This window comes from Anabrus simplex, chromosome 3, assembly GCF_040414725.1.
Source record: "Anabrus simplex isolate iqAnaSimp1 chromosome 3, ASM4041472v1, whole genome shotgun sequence".
Taxonomy (NCBI): domain Eukaryota; kingdom Metazoa; phylum Arthropoda; class Insecta; order Orthoptera; family Tettigoniidae; genus Anabrus; species Anabrus simplex.
The window spans coordinates 68,804,227-68,819,532 of record NC_090267.1 but is presented as its reverse complement, the minus strand read 5'-3'; the positions used below and the strand labels follow the sequence as shown (position 1 = coordinate 68,819,532).

Genomic DNA, 15,306 nt, shown 5'->3' with positions numbered 1-15,306 from the left:
CATTTGTAGTGCTATTACTGGAATTTTTGGAGGGATTTAAAGATATTATTTGGATTAACATGGAAATTCATCCATCCTGTGGAGATGTTCTATATCCCAAGCTGTGGTCTATTTCCAATGAATTTATGTTATTATTTTACTTGTCCTAAGACAAAGAATTTGCAGTGAATACTTCTCCATCTGAGAGTAAGTCACAAGCCTCTAGCACTAGTTCATGATCTCCTCACCAGATGTTCTAGAACTTCATACTTTGCCTTTGACTTTTTTCTTTTAGAAGCTGGCTAACAACATGATTTAATCGTTAGTTTGAATTTATCTACCAAAGGCTCTCTCATCTTTCACTAGCTGTCAACATGGTTTTTTGTTTTCTAATTTATTTTATACTATTACTTCTGGCATACCGACAATAATTTTTAATAATTAATTGCCCTATTTCAAATTCATCTGACATCTTCAAAGTTTCACCTGTGAGTCTTCAAATGCACGGTTGGTTTGTTCTTTTCATTTTGCTAGTGGTTTAACATTGCACTAATACATCAAAGGTTTACAGTGACGCAAGGATGGGAAAGTGAAAGGATTGGAATGGTAGTAGCCGAGGTCTTACAGCCTCAGCATTTGCCTGGTGTGAAAACGTGAAATCATGAAAAACTATCTTCAGGGCTGCCGATGGTGGAATTTAAACCCACCATCTCCTGAATGCAAGCTCACAGTTACGCAACCCAAACTGCACGCCAACTCACTCTGGTATTTTGTCATAACATGAACGGTTATGTAAGGCACTTTTCGATTCTTTCCAGGGTTACAGTGAAGTCCTCAATGGCGGGTTCGACATAGAAGAGTCCTTCAGTATGACTCAGTCGAAGAGCTGATCTAGGTCTTCTAGAGATTAATAAAGAAGACAGCTTTGAAGTGTCTGTACCAATATTGGATGACCCCAAACAGTGTCTGACCCAAATTCAGCAGCTGATAACGAGTGGTGTGCAGAAGAATCAGGGATTAAGGATTAAAACTAACGGGACTCTTAAAGGATTATGACATAAATGTAGTTATGGAAAACCTGATTGCAAGAAAGAAAAAACGATGGGAAGTAACGCGCCATGTGACCCAGCTCCCAGGATTGGACGTGAGAAATGTGCGCTCAACAAGGAGAGGCAGGAATCAGGGCATACTAGCAACGTACAAGACTATTCAACAACCTCAAGTGCAAACTACGGAGAATTGTTATATGGATTGAAGGACACTATAAGAGGGAAAAACTAAGACATGCTGCTCTAGAAATGGAAAGAATGGAATTCGATATGTTGATACAACTGATCACAGAAAGAAAGACAGAAGTGAAATGTGGACCTTCTCTAGGGATTCCAATTTTTACACCATGCAAATGCTGGGTATGTACTGTATCTTAATTATGGTCACCACTGCTATCTTCCCATCCCTTTCACGGCCAGAGTCTCAATGAATAAATATAATTCCATGATGTAAGCCGTAGTCGAAGTGAGTTTCAAGCTCCCTACATTTCACCGGAAACTGCGCCCAGAATTTTTAAGGGTCAGCTCTCTACGAACGTCACTTGTGGCCTCCCACCTACCAATGGCGATAACCATCCTTCGCTCCAATGACATTAGAAGTATTTAGAGGGATGGGGTGCTGAAGCCCATTCCAACTGCAACAGAGCACCAAGGTTCTTCAGATTGTGAGGGTGTGGCTCAGTATGGAGAACCTAGTGATTCAAGTGTTCTCCAATGAACTCCAATGTTTTCAAATTGGTATTAACAGTTGATACCGTGCCACCCAATACTCAGCACATTCAGCTATGCATGGAACGACTGTTATTTACTTCTCACGAAGGACGTGGTCGGACGGTCACCGATGCTGCCAACCTGTTTACTTACGAACTAAGATAAGCACCAATTTGAGAGGTGAATCATAACGTTTTACTTGTCTCTCGAAGGGATTGTGGCCCAAAGGGGCCACTGTTCTTATGACAGAGATTGGATTCCTGTTCTGTATTCCACATTATTTCCTTTAAATATTCTATTTATTTGTGCTTTTATTTTGCTGGGGTTGGTAACACAATCTAATTATCACCATTGATAGGAATGACGTCACATCCCTTTTCACCTTGGGCAATAGGAATGGAAGTAGCTTTAGCAGTGGAGAATGGCGGATGATGCTCTTTATTGGGTTATAAAAATAAATGTACTTCTGGGGGTGGGCTAGACAATGCAATGAACACATCTCTCCTCTTAAAGGAATTTCACTGGGTGAGTTGGCCGTGCGGTTAATGGCGCGCGGCTGTGAGCTTTCATCCAGGAGATAGTGGGTTTGAATCTCACTGTCGGTAGCCCTGAAGATGGTTTTCCGTGGTTTACCATTTTCACACCAGGCAAATGCTGGGGCTGTACCTTAATTAAGGCCATGGCCGCTTCCTTCCAACTCTTAGGCGTTTCCTATCCCATCATCGCCATAAGATTCCCTATGGGAATCAACATCTGATTCATCAGACCTATCTGTGTCGGTGCGACGTAAAGCCACTAGCAATAAAAAAAATTTTTAAAAATGGAATTTCAAGTAAGATTTGCATAATTTATACTTCCCTATAATGTTACAAACCTTGGGCAGCAAGGTGTTAACTTCTGCCCTCTTTGTGCTCCTGAAACTATTCATACACCATCCTAGCATGAAGAGGCAGAGTATTTTCTTGATGACAGATATTGGTACCATTGCTATCAAAGAACACCAATATATATTGGTCCAGATGATGTCCAATTGCTAGTGGCTTTACGTCGCACCGATACAGATAGGTCTTATGGCGACGATGGGATAGGAAAGGCCTAGGAGTTGGAAGGAAGCAGCTGTAGCCTTGATTTAGGTACAGCCCCAGTATTTGCCTGGTGTGAAAATGGGAAACCACGGAAATCCATCTTCAGGGCTGCCGACAGTGGGATTCGAACCCACTATTTCCCGGATGCAAGCTCACAGCCACGCGCCTCTAACCCCACAGCCAACTCGCTCGGTCATATGATCTCCAAGGATTGCCAAGAACCTGCTGACGTACAGAGACTCAGTGGTACGAGTGATCCAAGATCATGCCAGGAAAACGTCCACCAGACAAATACACTGCTGCCACTACCACCCTGGCCCACAGTTGTCTCTTGGAGGTGATTCTCATTTGCAAGGCAACATTTCCACCATCATAGGCCTGCTTTTTGGCATCACAAACTGCAATTCCTCTAAGAAGACAATGTTTCTCCACTCTTCCAGGATTTAATAATGGTACTCCTACGCAAAAAGATGTCAACAAAGAACAATGGTTAAGTTTGGAATCTTAAGCATGTATTTGTTTCACAGGCCCAGTTCTCTCCACGGTGTTCATTCAGAAGGTCAAAGGCCCATAGTGACATATGGATTGCTCTTTCCTGTTCTTTCTCTCTCGTGTTAATGGCCCGTGGGGCATCACTGTTAAGGTATTGGGAGATGCTCAATGTGCCAGACCTCTATTAGTGGTATAGCTTGACAATTTAAGACTTCTGAACATCCCACAAAGTGGGCAGTTTCCAAGATGCTACTGTACTAATCTTCACCTGGAACCTATTATCGTGCCGTTTGGACATTGGTTAAATCGCGTCCTATACCCATGCAGATTGGTTTGTACTCCGCTACAACTTGCATACTTGCTTATTTATACCTGCAAGAAACCCTGCCTCAGGATGACTACAATCCAAACCAAGGATGGTAACAATATTGTAATATGATCACTGGATATGTTGCAATTTTCATACATCAGCAAGTAAATATGGAAAACTTGAAAATCTATTTCAAGGTTGAGACTAGGCTGTTATGGATAACCAGTCTGGTAGCTGACACTGCAACAACACTGATGTCATGCCATCTTTCCTCTCGCTCTCTCCTCATTCTGCTCTTCTCGGTTACAGTAAAGAAGCCAACAGTCGCCAATTCACTTGGCGATGAGCAATGCTATCAGATATATTCTTTAGGGTACAGGGAATGAGTAGAAGTGCAAAAATACTGTGTTATTGTACTTTTTTTTTTTTTGCAAGTTGCTTTATGTTGCGCCAACACAGATTCTTACGGCAACGATGGACAGGAAAAGGTTAGGAGTGGGAAGGAAGCGGCCATGGCCTTAATTAAGGTACAGCCCCAGCGTTTTCCTGGTATGAAAATGGGAAACCACGGAAAACCATCTTCAGGGCTGTCGACAGTGGGATTCGAACCCACTATCTCCCGAATACTGGATACTGGCCGCAATTAAGTGACTGCAACTATAGAGCTCAGTTTTTGTACAATTACCAGACATATACAACACTCAACAGTACACTATCTGGGACTAGGAGAGCACATGGCAACCATGTTTACTGGGTGACTGAAGGTGATGAGATCATACCTGATGTCATAGGGTGTTAGAGAGAGACAGCAAATTAATATCCAAAAACTAAATCTGAATTTTCACTACTTGTTGGCAGCTCTGACAGTGCTACATGCTGTAAGAAACTTGGGTCGAGGAGTAGAGGCGGTGCGCGATGTCAATGCTGTTACTGTGCCAATTACCAGCAGTCAGAATCACAGTGTGTACAATATTTTGGTCTTTATCCAGCAAAGCATTCCAACCTATCAATATTAAAAACAGAAAAAAGTTGTGTGGCAACAGTCATAGTAAAAATTACATTGTCCAGAGAACAGGATTCAGTGTGAAGTAACAAGGGTGTTTAGTTGCCATTGATGCATTCACGGCCCGTACTTATAGACATGATATAGGCTTTTGGGCTTATACCACGTCAAGAAAATAAGGTGACACGGCATAAGCTCAAAAGCCTATATCTTGTCTGTAAGGGTGCTTAGTTTTTCAATTTTGTCACTTAACAAGAAACTAGTCTTTAAATCAATTCAGACAATTTTAAAAATACTGACATATGCTGCAGAACATACTGCTATTGTGAGTAGAACCATGAGATTAAGGAGGTGGTAGTGATTCTTATATAAGTCTAGGGAGAAATGGGTTTATCAGCCCTGACAACTATAATAATATGAAAAAGAGTTCTAACCTCTTGACAAATAAAGATTACTGGCTAAAGAACGGAAAAGGTCAAGAAAATTGTGAAAATTCGCTGCCGGAGAAGTACAACAGTGGATTAAGGGACGGTGGAGGGCAAAAATGAAAGAGAAGAAACTGGAAAAATAAATATTTTAAAAAAAGAGATGGAACTGAGCTGAGAAAGAATCAATTAAAATGCAATCAGATAGAGAGAAAAGGGAACGGGGATTCAGGTCTCCAGGTTAGTAATGATTTTTAACTCTCACATTTTAAGTACGTAACGAGAAAATATTTTCTAGAAACAATACCATAATAAATGACAACTTACCATTTCAGAGCCATTCCATTAAAATCTAACCACATTTCTGCTTCTTGTTTGTCAGGATGAATGTGCCGCACAAAGTGTTTCCGAATCTGAAGCATATAAAAAAATAAAAAAATAAAAAATTGCCTTCTACTTTCAAAGCATAAAGGGGTCTTGAACCATAGAATAAGGTTAATGTCACCATAACCTACTTACTTTATCGGTAACCAACGGAAAATAACTTAAGCGTGGAACCATTAAGTAAAAGGGATCAGGGGCCTGAATGTCATAAACTTCATCGGAGTTTAATTGAAAACAAACGGGCAATCTTCCTTCCCATATCAATCTCAAGACTTCCCTGTCGTTAGCCATGCTTCAAAATAGGACTGATGTATATTTGGATAAATAACAAATCTAATATGTGAATAGAGCAAATTCTTCAATCATCTGAAGACCAAACTACATATTTCAATGCATTCGAAACTGTTTCATAAAACGCATATATCCTATTTACTTGGCAATTGAATGCAATATTACTACGAACACACCACATAAACACAAAAATAAAAAAATCTTGTGTAACCCTAGCAGATGTTGATCGCCTTTTGTTCTTAGGAGAGCAAGTATTGCGTGAATGTCTACAGCAGAAGAATATTTCCTCCGAAATTCTCATCATATATTTCCATATATCTCATTTACACAAAGTTTGTGCTTTCCTGAAACTACTTAAATATTTCTTTTCAGTTTCGATTCTAAGTGAGTAACAATTTTTACAATAAGTAACTTGGGTGTATGCTCTTCCAAATACAGTAGGTAAGTTTCTTATTATATTATTGGTGTCATTGAATGCTGTCTGATGGCGGAGTGATGATTTTCACATGTGGGCCTCTGTATTTGTTGACATTTGATAGACTTGGCTTTTATTTATATTTTCGACATTGACAGCGTGAAGGCAGTGTTCAGGCACTTTTCACTAAACACAAGGAGTATTTCAATGAACAGTTAGTATTGAAATACAGGTTATATCCAAAAGAGATGCTGTAGGAAGTATTTGAGGTATGTATATGTAATTACCGGTACAAACATTTTCCTTCGCCAAGAGAAGTGTCCCTGAGGAATGTATTTTTTTTAAATTACTTCTTTCCTTCTGTAGTATATAGTTTTGTAGAGGAATGCTCGTTTTGGAGCCACTCCTTGCCAAATCAACATAGTTAAGTGCGATTTTCAACCTGACTCCTTTTTATTTCCATGAAATTTAGTGAGTGCATCGGCACTATAGAATATGTACTATAATTGTACAGAATTGTAGGTCTCTAAGTCACCTACTTTATGAGTTACTTTGGCTCAAACTTTGGGAAGAAAAAGAAACCTGTAAACTCATTTCCATTAATGAATGAAACTTTTGTGCTAATTATTTCACCAAGTTGAATCAATCAAAAGTTGGCAAGCATGCCATACAGATGACATGCAACACAACTGTATTTTCAAATTTTTGCTGTTTTAGCTTTGTATAACTACAAAAGTATTCCCTTAGCAAGAGAAGTGTCTCTGAGGAATATTTACCAGACAAATTGACCGTGCGGTTAGGGGCGTGGAGCTGTGAACTTGCATCCGGGAGATAGTGGGTTCGAACCCCATTGTCGGCAGCCCTGAAGATGGTTTTCCGTGGTTTCCCATTTTCACACCAGGCAAATGCTGGGGCTGTACCTTAGTTAAGGCCACGGCTGCTTCCTTCCCAGCCCTAGTCCTTCCCTATTCCATTGTCACCCAAAGACCTATCTGTGTTAGTGCTACGTAATGCAACTAGCAGAGGAATATTATTTTGTAATTTTTCTTTCCTTCTTTGGTAAATCCTTTTGTAGAGGAATATTTATGTATAGTGATATGATTTGGGGTTGTGATTTAGCCGCCTTACATGATCTTGGGCCTTTGCATTGGTCAGTTGTGGCAGAGGAATGTGCACATTGGAAATCTGACACAGACAGACTAACCTACCCCCTCCCCCCACTCCTTCCTCAAATATTGCCATTTTATTTATTATTATACGTAGGGACTTGAACATTCATTCATAAATGCTTTTTTTTTTTTTTTTTTTTTTTTTTTTTTTTTTTTTTTTAATATACCGTATCTACTCTGAATACCTTCCAGATACGTTGTTGAAAACTGAACGAGTATATATAGAGCATGTTCTGATGGCACTAAGAACTCCCTGTTTTCTGAAATCCAGAGATGAAGTGGTGTTGCTTTCTTAAAATTGAATTTCAGTGTTCGATCAGCCTGAAGTTCAGCCAACTTTTCTGCCTCCGCTAATGGTAGGTGTTTAGCGTTTTTAGTTGTAATGGCAAAGGAATTGCAAATTCAGTAACATTCATTCACATTGAAGGCAGTTCGTCTTCCAGAACTCAATGATGTTCTAAGATTTGACTGGAATTAATATCATTTGTGAGAGGAAACAATTCCCTCTTTACAAATTTTATTATTGTCACTTGATGAAAGGATATTCTCTTAATTTCACTGTATAGTAGCTTTAAGAATGTTCAAATGTCCACAAATATCAGCTTGGTATGCAGTTTTTGAACACCCTGTTTTGTCATCGCTGTGTAGTGTAGTAATAGCCTATATTAATTAACTTATTGTCATGTGATCTTTGTGAACTAACTTAGACAGTATTTCTTTCCTTTCATTTTTATTTTGCACAAAAAAAATTATCTTATTTTTCCTTTTCTTTTCATTATTTAGTAAAGAATGGCTAAGGTGTACGAGTGTAGGAACTGTGGGTGTAGGCCAGGCATTACGGAGTATGAGGGAGGAGTTGGAGAGCTTGAGAGAGATCATTAGGATTCTCTCAGAGGACAGGAAGGAAAGTAGGCCTCCCTCAAACAATGTACAGGATACAGTAGGTGTAATAGAGGGATGGGAAAGAAAGGGGGAAATTGTAGAAGATAGATGGTCTAATGTTTTTTGCTATTTGCTTTACGTCACACCGACACAGATAAGTCTTATGGCGACGATGGGACAGGGAAGGCCTAGGAATGGGAAGGAAGCATCCGTGGCCTTAACTAAGGTACAGCCCCAGCATTTGCCTGGTGTGAAAATGGGAAACCACGGAAAACCATCTTCAGGGTTCCGACAGTGGGGTTCGAACTCACTATCTCCCGAATACTGGTCTAATGTTTTAAGAAGAAGGAGATTGCAGGCTAAGGGCTCCATTCAGGATCAGAATTGAAGACAGGTGTCGGTGAGAAATCGGTACGAGTCAATGCAGGTAGAACAACTGAGGGAAGATGAGGAACAGGGAACTGTTGCTGAGAAATGTGGAAGTAGGAGAAAGGGAAGAGGTAGGAAAGGGAAATGTGGAGTAGTGGATAGGAAAAGACAGGTGGAACAGGGTCATCGGATGGAGAAAAGGGAGGAGGAAGTAGCTTCTACAGCTGTCAGGAAAGATAGGACTGACCAGGAGGGGAGGGGATCAAATGAGGTGGGTAGGGTTGAGGCTCTGGTCATGGGGGATTCGATCGTTAGACATCGGGAAAGTTTGTGGAGGAAAGGGTACCAGGGTAGAGTGTTATCCAGCAATTAGGTTAAGGCAGATGTTGACGAAAGTAGAAGAGAAGGAGGAGGGAAAGGAGAAGGTGGTAGTGTTTCACGTTGGTACTAACAACGTAAGACAAGCAGGTATAAGTACCAACATAGTTGGGGATGTGTGGGACCTGGTAAATGCAGCACAGGTGAAGTTTAAGGAAGCGTATATTGTTATCAGTGGAATATTGTATAGGAGGGATACTGACTGAAAGGTGATTGGGGATTTAAATGAGACTATGGAGTGTGTATGTGGGAAACTGGGAGTTAGATTTCTAGATCCTAATGGGTGGGTAGGAGATAGGGATCTGCGCTCAGATGGCCTTCACGTAAACCGCAGTGGTACATATAAGTTACGAAATTTGTTTAGAAGGGTTATAGGGAGATACATTCAGGGAAACAGGGTGGCCTAGGGAGCGGTATTAAGGGAACAGGGAACTGGAAATCAAGTAGGGATGATATAATGTTAGTGTTCAACTGTAGAAGTATTGTAAAGAAAGGAATAGAATTAAGTAATTTAATAGATATATACTTACCAGATATTGTAATAGGAGTTGAATCATGGCTGAGAAATGATATAATGGATGCAGAAATTTTCTCACAGAACTGGAGGGTGTATCGTAGAGATAGGATATGAATGGTAGGAGGGGGAGTATTAATTCTGGTGAAAGAAGAAGTTAAAGAAAAAGTTAAAGATGACAAACACGAAATTCTAGGGGTAAGGCTCATCTCTAAAGATAATAGGCAACTTGATGTCTTTGGAGTGTACAGAACAGGAAAGGGTAGCACAGATGCTGATTCAGAATTATTTGATAAGATACAGTAGAAGTCCGTTATAGCGAGAATTCATAACAGCGAAAATTTTACTCGCTATAACGGATTGTCGTTATATCCGATTTTTGTATGAAAGTCGGAAAAACCGAGCTCGATAGCTGCAGTCGCTTAAGTGTGGCCAGTATCCAGTATTCGGGAGATAGTAGGTTCGAACCCCACTGTCGGCGGCCCTGAAAATGGTTTTCCGTGGTTTCCCATTTTCACACCAGGCAAATGCTGGGGCTATACCTTAATTCAGGCCACGGCCGCTTCCTTCCCACTCCTAGCCCTTTCGTGCCCCATCGTCGCCGTAAGACCTATCTGTGTCGGTGCGACGTAAAACAACTAGCAAAAAAAAAAAAAAAAGAAAGTCGGAAAACCTTTCATGCACTTTAAAATCGGTATGAAACGGCAATCAGTTTGTTTAAAACTTGCGTTTCCGCAAATGATATCCACACTACGGCTTACTTGTTTGTTATTTTTCGTTATCCGATACTACGGGAAAGTGTATGTTTAATTTCATTCTGAAAAAAATATAGTACCGTATTTCTCCGAATTCAAGATGAACCCCATTTTTTCCTTCAAAAAATTTAAAACAGGCTCAAAAAGAAGTTTGTAAAATCATATGAATGCCTTGTTGTACAGTAGGCCTGCGCATTTTTAGACGCCGAACATTGACTTTCATCACGCCGTTTTTTTTTTTTTGGTTTTTTTTTTTTTTTGCGGCTGCACAATTATTCTTAATTTCCGCGGGTTTAGGGACCATTAACTTAACATTGGCATCATAAGACGGAACTCGTTGAAAATTTTCTGGCAATACCTATTCCATGCGTCTCTACAATACAACGATCAATCAGAAAGTTATTCTTGCTGTCTATAAAACTTTTACTTTTACGCAGCGTCAGATGTAACCGGCTACCGCTACACGCACGTCTCGTTTGTCGGGTTCGGCCAAATTCAGCGGCTAGCGATGTATAGGCCTAATCGCGAACGTTGAAAGTCAACGAACGAGTTTATTGCGCTACGGTATGGCCATTCCGCCCTTGCGTTTTTCGTGCACATACCTCACAATTTAATCTTAGACTTCTTTAAAGCTTCCTTGTTGCGGACCGCTGAATGCATTTTTTGTACAGTACGCATTTTTTAGCTCTTTGTCTTCACGCTAATGCCAAATATTGGCTTTAGTTAGGCCTATGCCGTATTTTCTTGTGGCTGTACAATTATTCTACATTTCCGAGTGTTTAATAAACATTAACTTAAAATTGGCATAATATCGACTAGAACCCGTTGAAAATTTGCCGGCACTACCTTTTCCACGCATCTTTACAATACGACTATCCATCACGAAAATATTCCTGCTGTCTATAAACCTTAATTTTACTAAGCGTCAAGTACAATACAGGTAGACGCGTTATGACTGCCACTGAGTAGCCATGGCTTTTCTAAGAATTCGCATGTTTTGATGCCATTCTGCAGATTTGAGAAACACACAGGCACTGTACAACCGGTTGTCGCGGCTAGCGAAGTGTAGTAAAGAGGCGGTCGTTTACTGTCAACGAGTTCTGTGCGCGTGTGAAAAGAAGCAGCGTGGTTACCGCGGTAGTTGCCAGTAGTATCCATTAACTCACTGTTAGGCCGCGAATGCAGCAACCCTCGAGTTTTCGCATGAGATTCTGAGAAAAAAAAAGTCTTGGATTCGGAGAAATACGGCATCACTCCAGAGATTTCTGTGGCAAACACCTCAGCTTTCTTCTTCAAACAGCGTCACCTAACCTAACCGTGTAGCCTATCATGAAAACATATTTGAAACGCATGTAGAGAAATAACCTCCTCGCGAAAAATTTACATGTAAATAGCCGTAAGTAGACGCGAGAAGATATGAAATATCCTCTGAAATCTGTGATGTACTCTGCCATATCTTGAAGTGTATCGCATTCTTACTTAATTTCCGTATATAACATTAAAATTAAGATATCGTTTACTTCAGTCTTTATTTTTAACGAGTTAACAACTGCTATCGGCCGCGTTATTTACGCATTTATTACAAAAACGTGTTATCCTCTTTCATTTCGAATTTTCTTTAGAGAACAGCAGTCGTTGGGTATTACTAATCAACTCCAACATCGCCTTAGAATGTCAACGAGAGAGTTCGCAAATGCACAAAGTGAGAAAACTATACCGTATCGAAGATGATCGATCGCATTTTGTTGCCAACGTTTCAGTTTTCTTATTCAAACAGCGTCACGTATCCTAACTTAACCGTACTATACGTATGATGAAAACACGCTTCAAGCGCCAGTAGAGAAATTATACCATTCTCGCTATAAATTTTCATAATAGCCTTTCAGTAATTTAACCAGACGCGACAAAATGTAAACTAACCTCTGAAATCAATTAAGCACTCTGCCATATCTCGAGGTGTATCCCATTCTTATTTAATTGCAGTATTCAGCCTTAATTTTTAACGAGTTAACAAGTGTTATCGGACACGTTATTTACGCATTTATTACGAAAATATGTTCTCTTACATTTCGAATTTTCTTTACGGAACAGCTGTCGACGGATATTACTAATCGACTCCGACATTACCTTCGAATGTCGACGAGAGAAATCGCTAGTACACATAGCGCGGAAACGATGCCGAAGGTAATCGTTCGCATACAATATCATCGCTGGAGTGCATAAATATCGGTAACGAAAAAATCGCGCGCGCTTAATCGCTCGTAATAACGGATGCGCCAGTGATAGGGTTCTCGCTGTAACCGAAGGACGATACACAGTTTAATATAGGAATTTTGAAGGGACAGAAAAATGTCGTCGCTAGTTCTCGTTATATGCTGTACTCGCTATAGCGGACTTCTACTGTAATCAGCTACGTGTGAAACGATAAGGAAATGAACGTGATTGTAGCGGGTGATCTCAATTTACCAAATGTCAATTGGGAAGGTAGTGTGAACGACAGGAAGCATGACCAACAAATGGCAAATTAATATGGGAAGGGCGCCTGATTCAGAAGGTAATGGAACAAACTAGAGGGAAGAATATTCTGGATGTGGTGCTGGTAAAACCAGATGAGCTCTATAGAGAAACCAAACTAATTGATGGTATTAGTGATCATGAAGGTGTTTTTGTGGTAATTAAAAATAAATGTGAAAGAAGGGAAGATATCAAAATTAGGACTATTAGGCAGTACCATATGGCTGATAAAACAGGCACGAGGGAGTTTTTAATAAGTAACTATGATCAGTGGAAAACGGTAAATTAAAATGTAAACAGATTCTGGGATGGGTTTAAAGCAATTGTTGAGGAATGTGAAAACTGGTTTTTACCTTTAAAGGTGGTAAGGAATGGTAAAGACCCACCTTATTATAGTAGAGAAATAAAGAGACTAAGAAGGAGGTTCAGGTTGGAAAGAAACAGTTAGAAATGGCTGTGGAAGTAAGGAGAAATTAAGGAACTTACTAGGAAATTGAATCTAGTAAAGAAGTCAGCTAAGGATATCATGATGGCAAGCATAATTGGCGGCCATACAAATTTTAGTGAAAAATGGAAGAGTATGTATAGGTACTTCAAGGCAGAAACAGGTTCCAAGAAGGTCATTCCAGCAATCATTAATGAACAAGGGGAGTGTGTATGCGAGGATCTTTTTTTTTTTTTTTTTTTTTTTTTTTTTTTTTGCTAGGGGCTTTACGTCGCACCGACACAGATAGGTCTTATGGCGACGATGGGATAGGAAAGGCCTAGGAATTGGAAGGAAGCGGCCGTGGCCTTCATTAAGGTACAGCCCCAGCATTTGCCTGGTGTGAAAATGGGAAACCACGGAAAACCATCTTCAGGGCTGCCGATAGTGGGATTCGAACCTACTATCTCCCGGATGCAAGCTCACAGCCGCGCGCCTCTACACGCACGGCCAACTCGCCCGGTCGCGAGGATCTTCAAAAGGCAGAAGTATTCACTCAGCAGTATGTAAAGATTGTTGGATACAATGATAATGTCCAGATAGAGGGGGTGACTAATACTAAAGAAGTATTGAAATTTACTTATGACAGCAATGACATTTACAGTAAGATACAAAAGTTAAAAACCAGAAAAGCAGCTTGAATTGATAAGGTTTTGGGGGATATGCTAAAGACAATGGGTTGGGATATAGTACCATATCTGAAATACTTGTTTGATTATTGTTTGCTTGAAGGAGTTTTGCCAAATGAATGGGTAGTTGCTATAGTAGCCGCTGTATATAAAGGAAGGGGTGATAGACATAAAGCTGAAAATTACAGGCCAGTCAGTTTGACATGCATAGCATGTAAGCTTTGGGAAAGCATTCTTTCTGATTATATAACACATGTTTGCAAAATTAATAAATGGTTTGATAGAAGGCAGTTTGGGTTTAGGAAAGGTTATTCCACTGAAGCCCAACTTGTAGGATTGCAGCAAGATATAGCAGATATCCTGGATTCAGCAGGTCAGTTGGACTGTATCGCAATTGACCTGTCTAAGGCATTTGATAGGGTAGATCATGGGAGACTACTGGCAAAAATGAGTGCAAGGGTGCAATTGGACTTGACAAAAGAGTGACCGAATGGGTGGCTCTGTGTGTAGAAAATAGAACTCGGAGAATTAGAGTAGGTGAAGCTATATCTGTCCCTGTAAAAATTAAGAGGGGAATGCCTCAAGGCAGTATTATTGGACCGTTATGTTTTCTTATATATATATATCAATGATATGTGTAAAGAAGTGGAATCAGAGATAAAGCTTTTTGCAGATGATGTTATTCTCTACAGAGTAATAAATAAGTTACAAGATTGTGAGCAACTGCAAAATGACCTCGATAATGTTGTGAGATGGACAGTAGGCAATGGTATGATGATAAATGGGGATAAAAGTCAGGTTGTGAGTTTCACAAATAGGAAAAGTCCTCTCAGTTTTAATTACTGCGTTGATGGGGTGAAAGTTCCCTTTGTGTATCATTGTAAATATCTAGGTATTAATATAAGGAAAGATCTTCATTGGGGTAATCACATTAATATGATTGTAAATAAAGGGTACAGATCTCTGCACATGGTTATGAGGGTATGTAGGGGTTGTAGTAAGGATGTAAAGGAGAGAGCATGGTTCCAGTGTATGGGAACCTCACCAGTATTACTTGATTCAGGAACTGGAAAAAATCCAAAGAAACGCAGGTTGATTTGTTCTGGGCGATTTCTGACAAAAGAGTAGCGTTACAAAAATGTTGCGAATTTTGGGCTGGGAAGACTTGGGAGAAGGAGAAGAGCTGCTCGACTAAGTGGTATGTTTGCAAGTAATTAGCTTCATTTTCCGTATCAAATTCTAAACACAGAGACTTACAATAATTGAAAATCTTCCACCTTTTTGATACTTTTTATTTGCTTTTTAGAAAATTAATTATTTAATTAATTAATTATAAACAGTACATGTTTCATTCTTATTTGAGAACATCTTCAGCTGTTGTATAGCTTAGGTGAATCACTGAGTTTTTGAGTACATTATTTTCAGGTACCTTGTTCCTCTTAAAACTATTTAAATATAAATTGAATTG

General features: G+C 39.8%; 2 protein-coding genes across 3 annotated transcripts in view; one reads left to right on the top strand and one right to left on the bottom strand.

Annotated features, from left to right (window-relative positions):
• Positions 1-5,929, bottom strand: part of Atg5 (autophagy protein 5) — a 71,628-nt gene extending 65,699 nt beyond the window's left edge. For both annotated transcript variants that reach the window (XM_067142553.2, XM_067142554.2), the window contains exons 1-2: positions 5,574-5,929; positions 5,382-5,467 (exon numbers count right to left, since the gene is read on the bottom strand). In XM_067142553.2, coding sequence (XP_066998654.1) covers positions 5,382-5,467; positions 5,574-5,729 — 242 coding nt within the window. In that variant the 5' untranslated portion in view covers positions 5,730-5,929. The remainder of the gene's footprint in view (positions 1-5,381; positions 5,468-5,573) is intronic.
• Positions 5,930-6,221: 292 nt separating this feature from the next.
• LOC136867011 (general transcription factor 3C polypeptide 6) overlaps positions 6,222-15,306 on the top strand; it is a 30,321-nt gene continuing 21,236 nt past the window's right edge. Inside the window, exon 1 of the mRNA XM_067144109.2 lies at positions 6,222-6,413. The gene's annotated coding sequence lies outside the window, so the exon portion shown is untranslated. The remainder of the gene's footprint in view (positions 6,414-15,306) is intronic.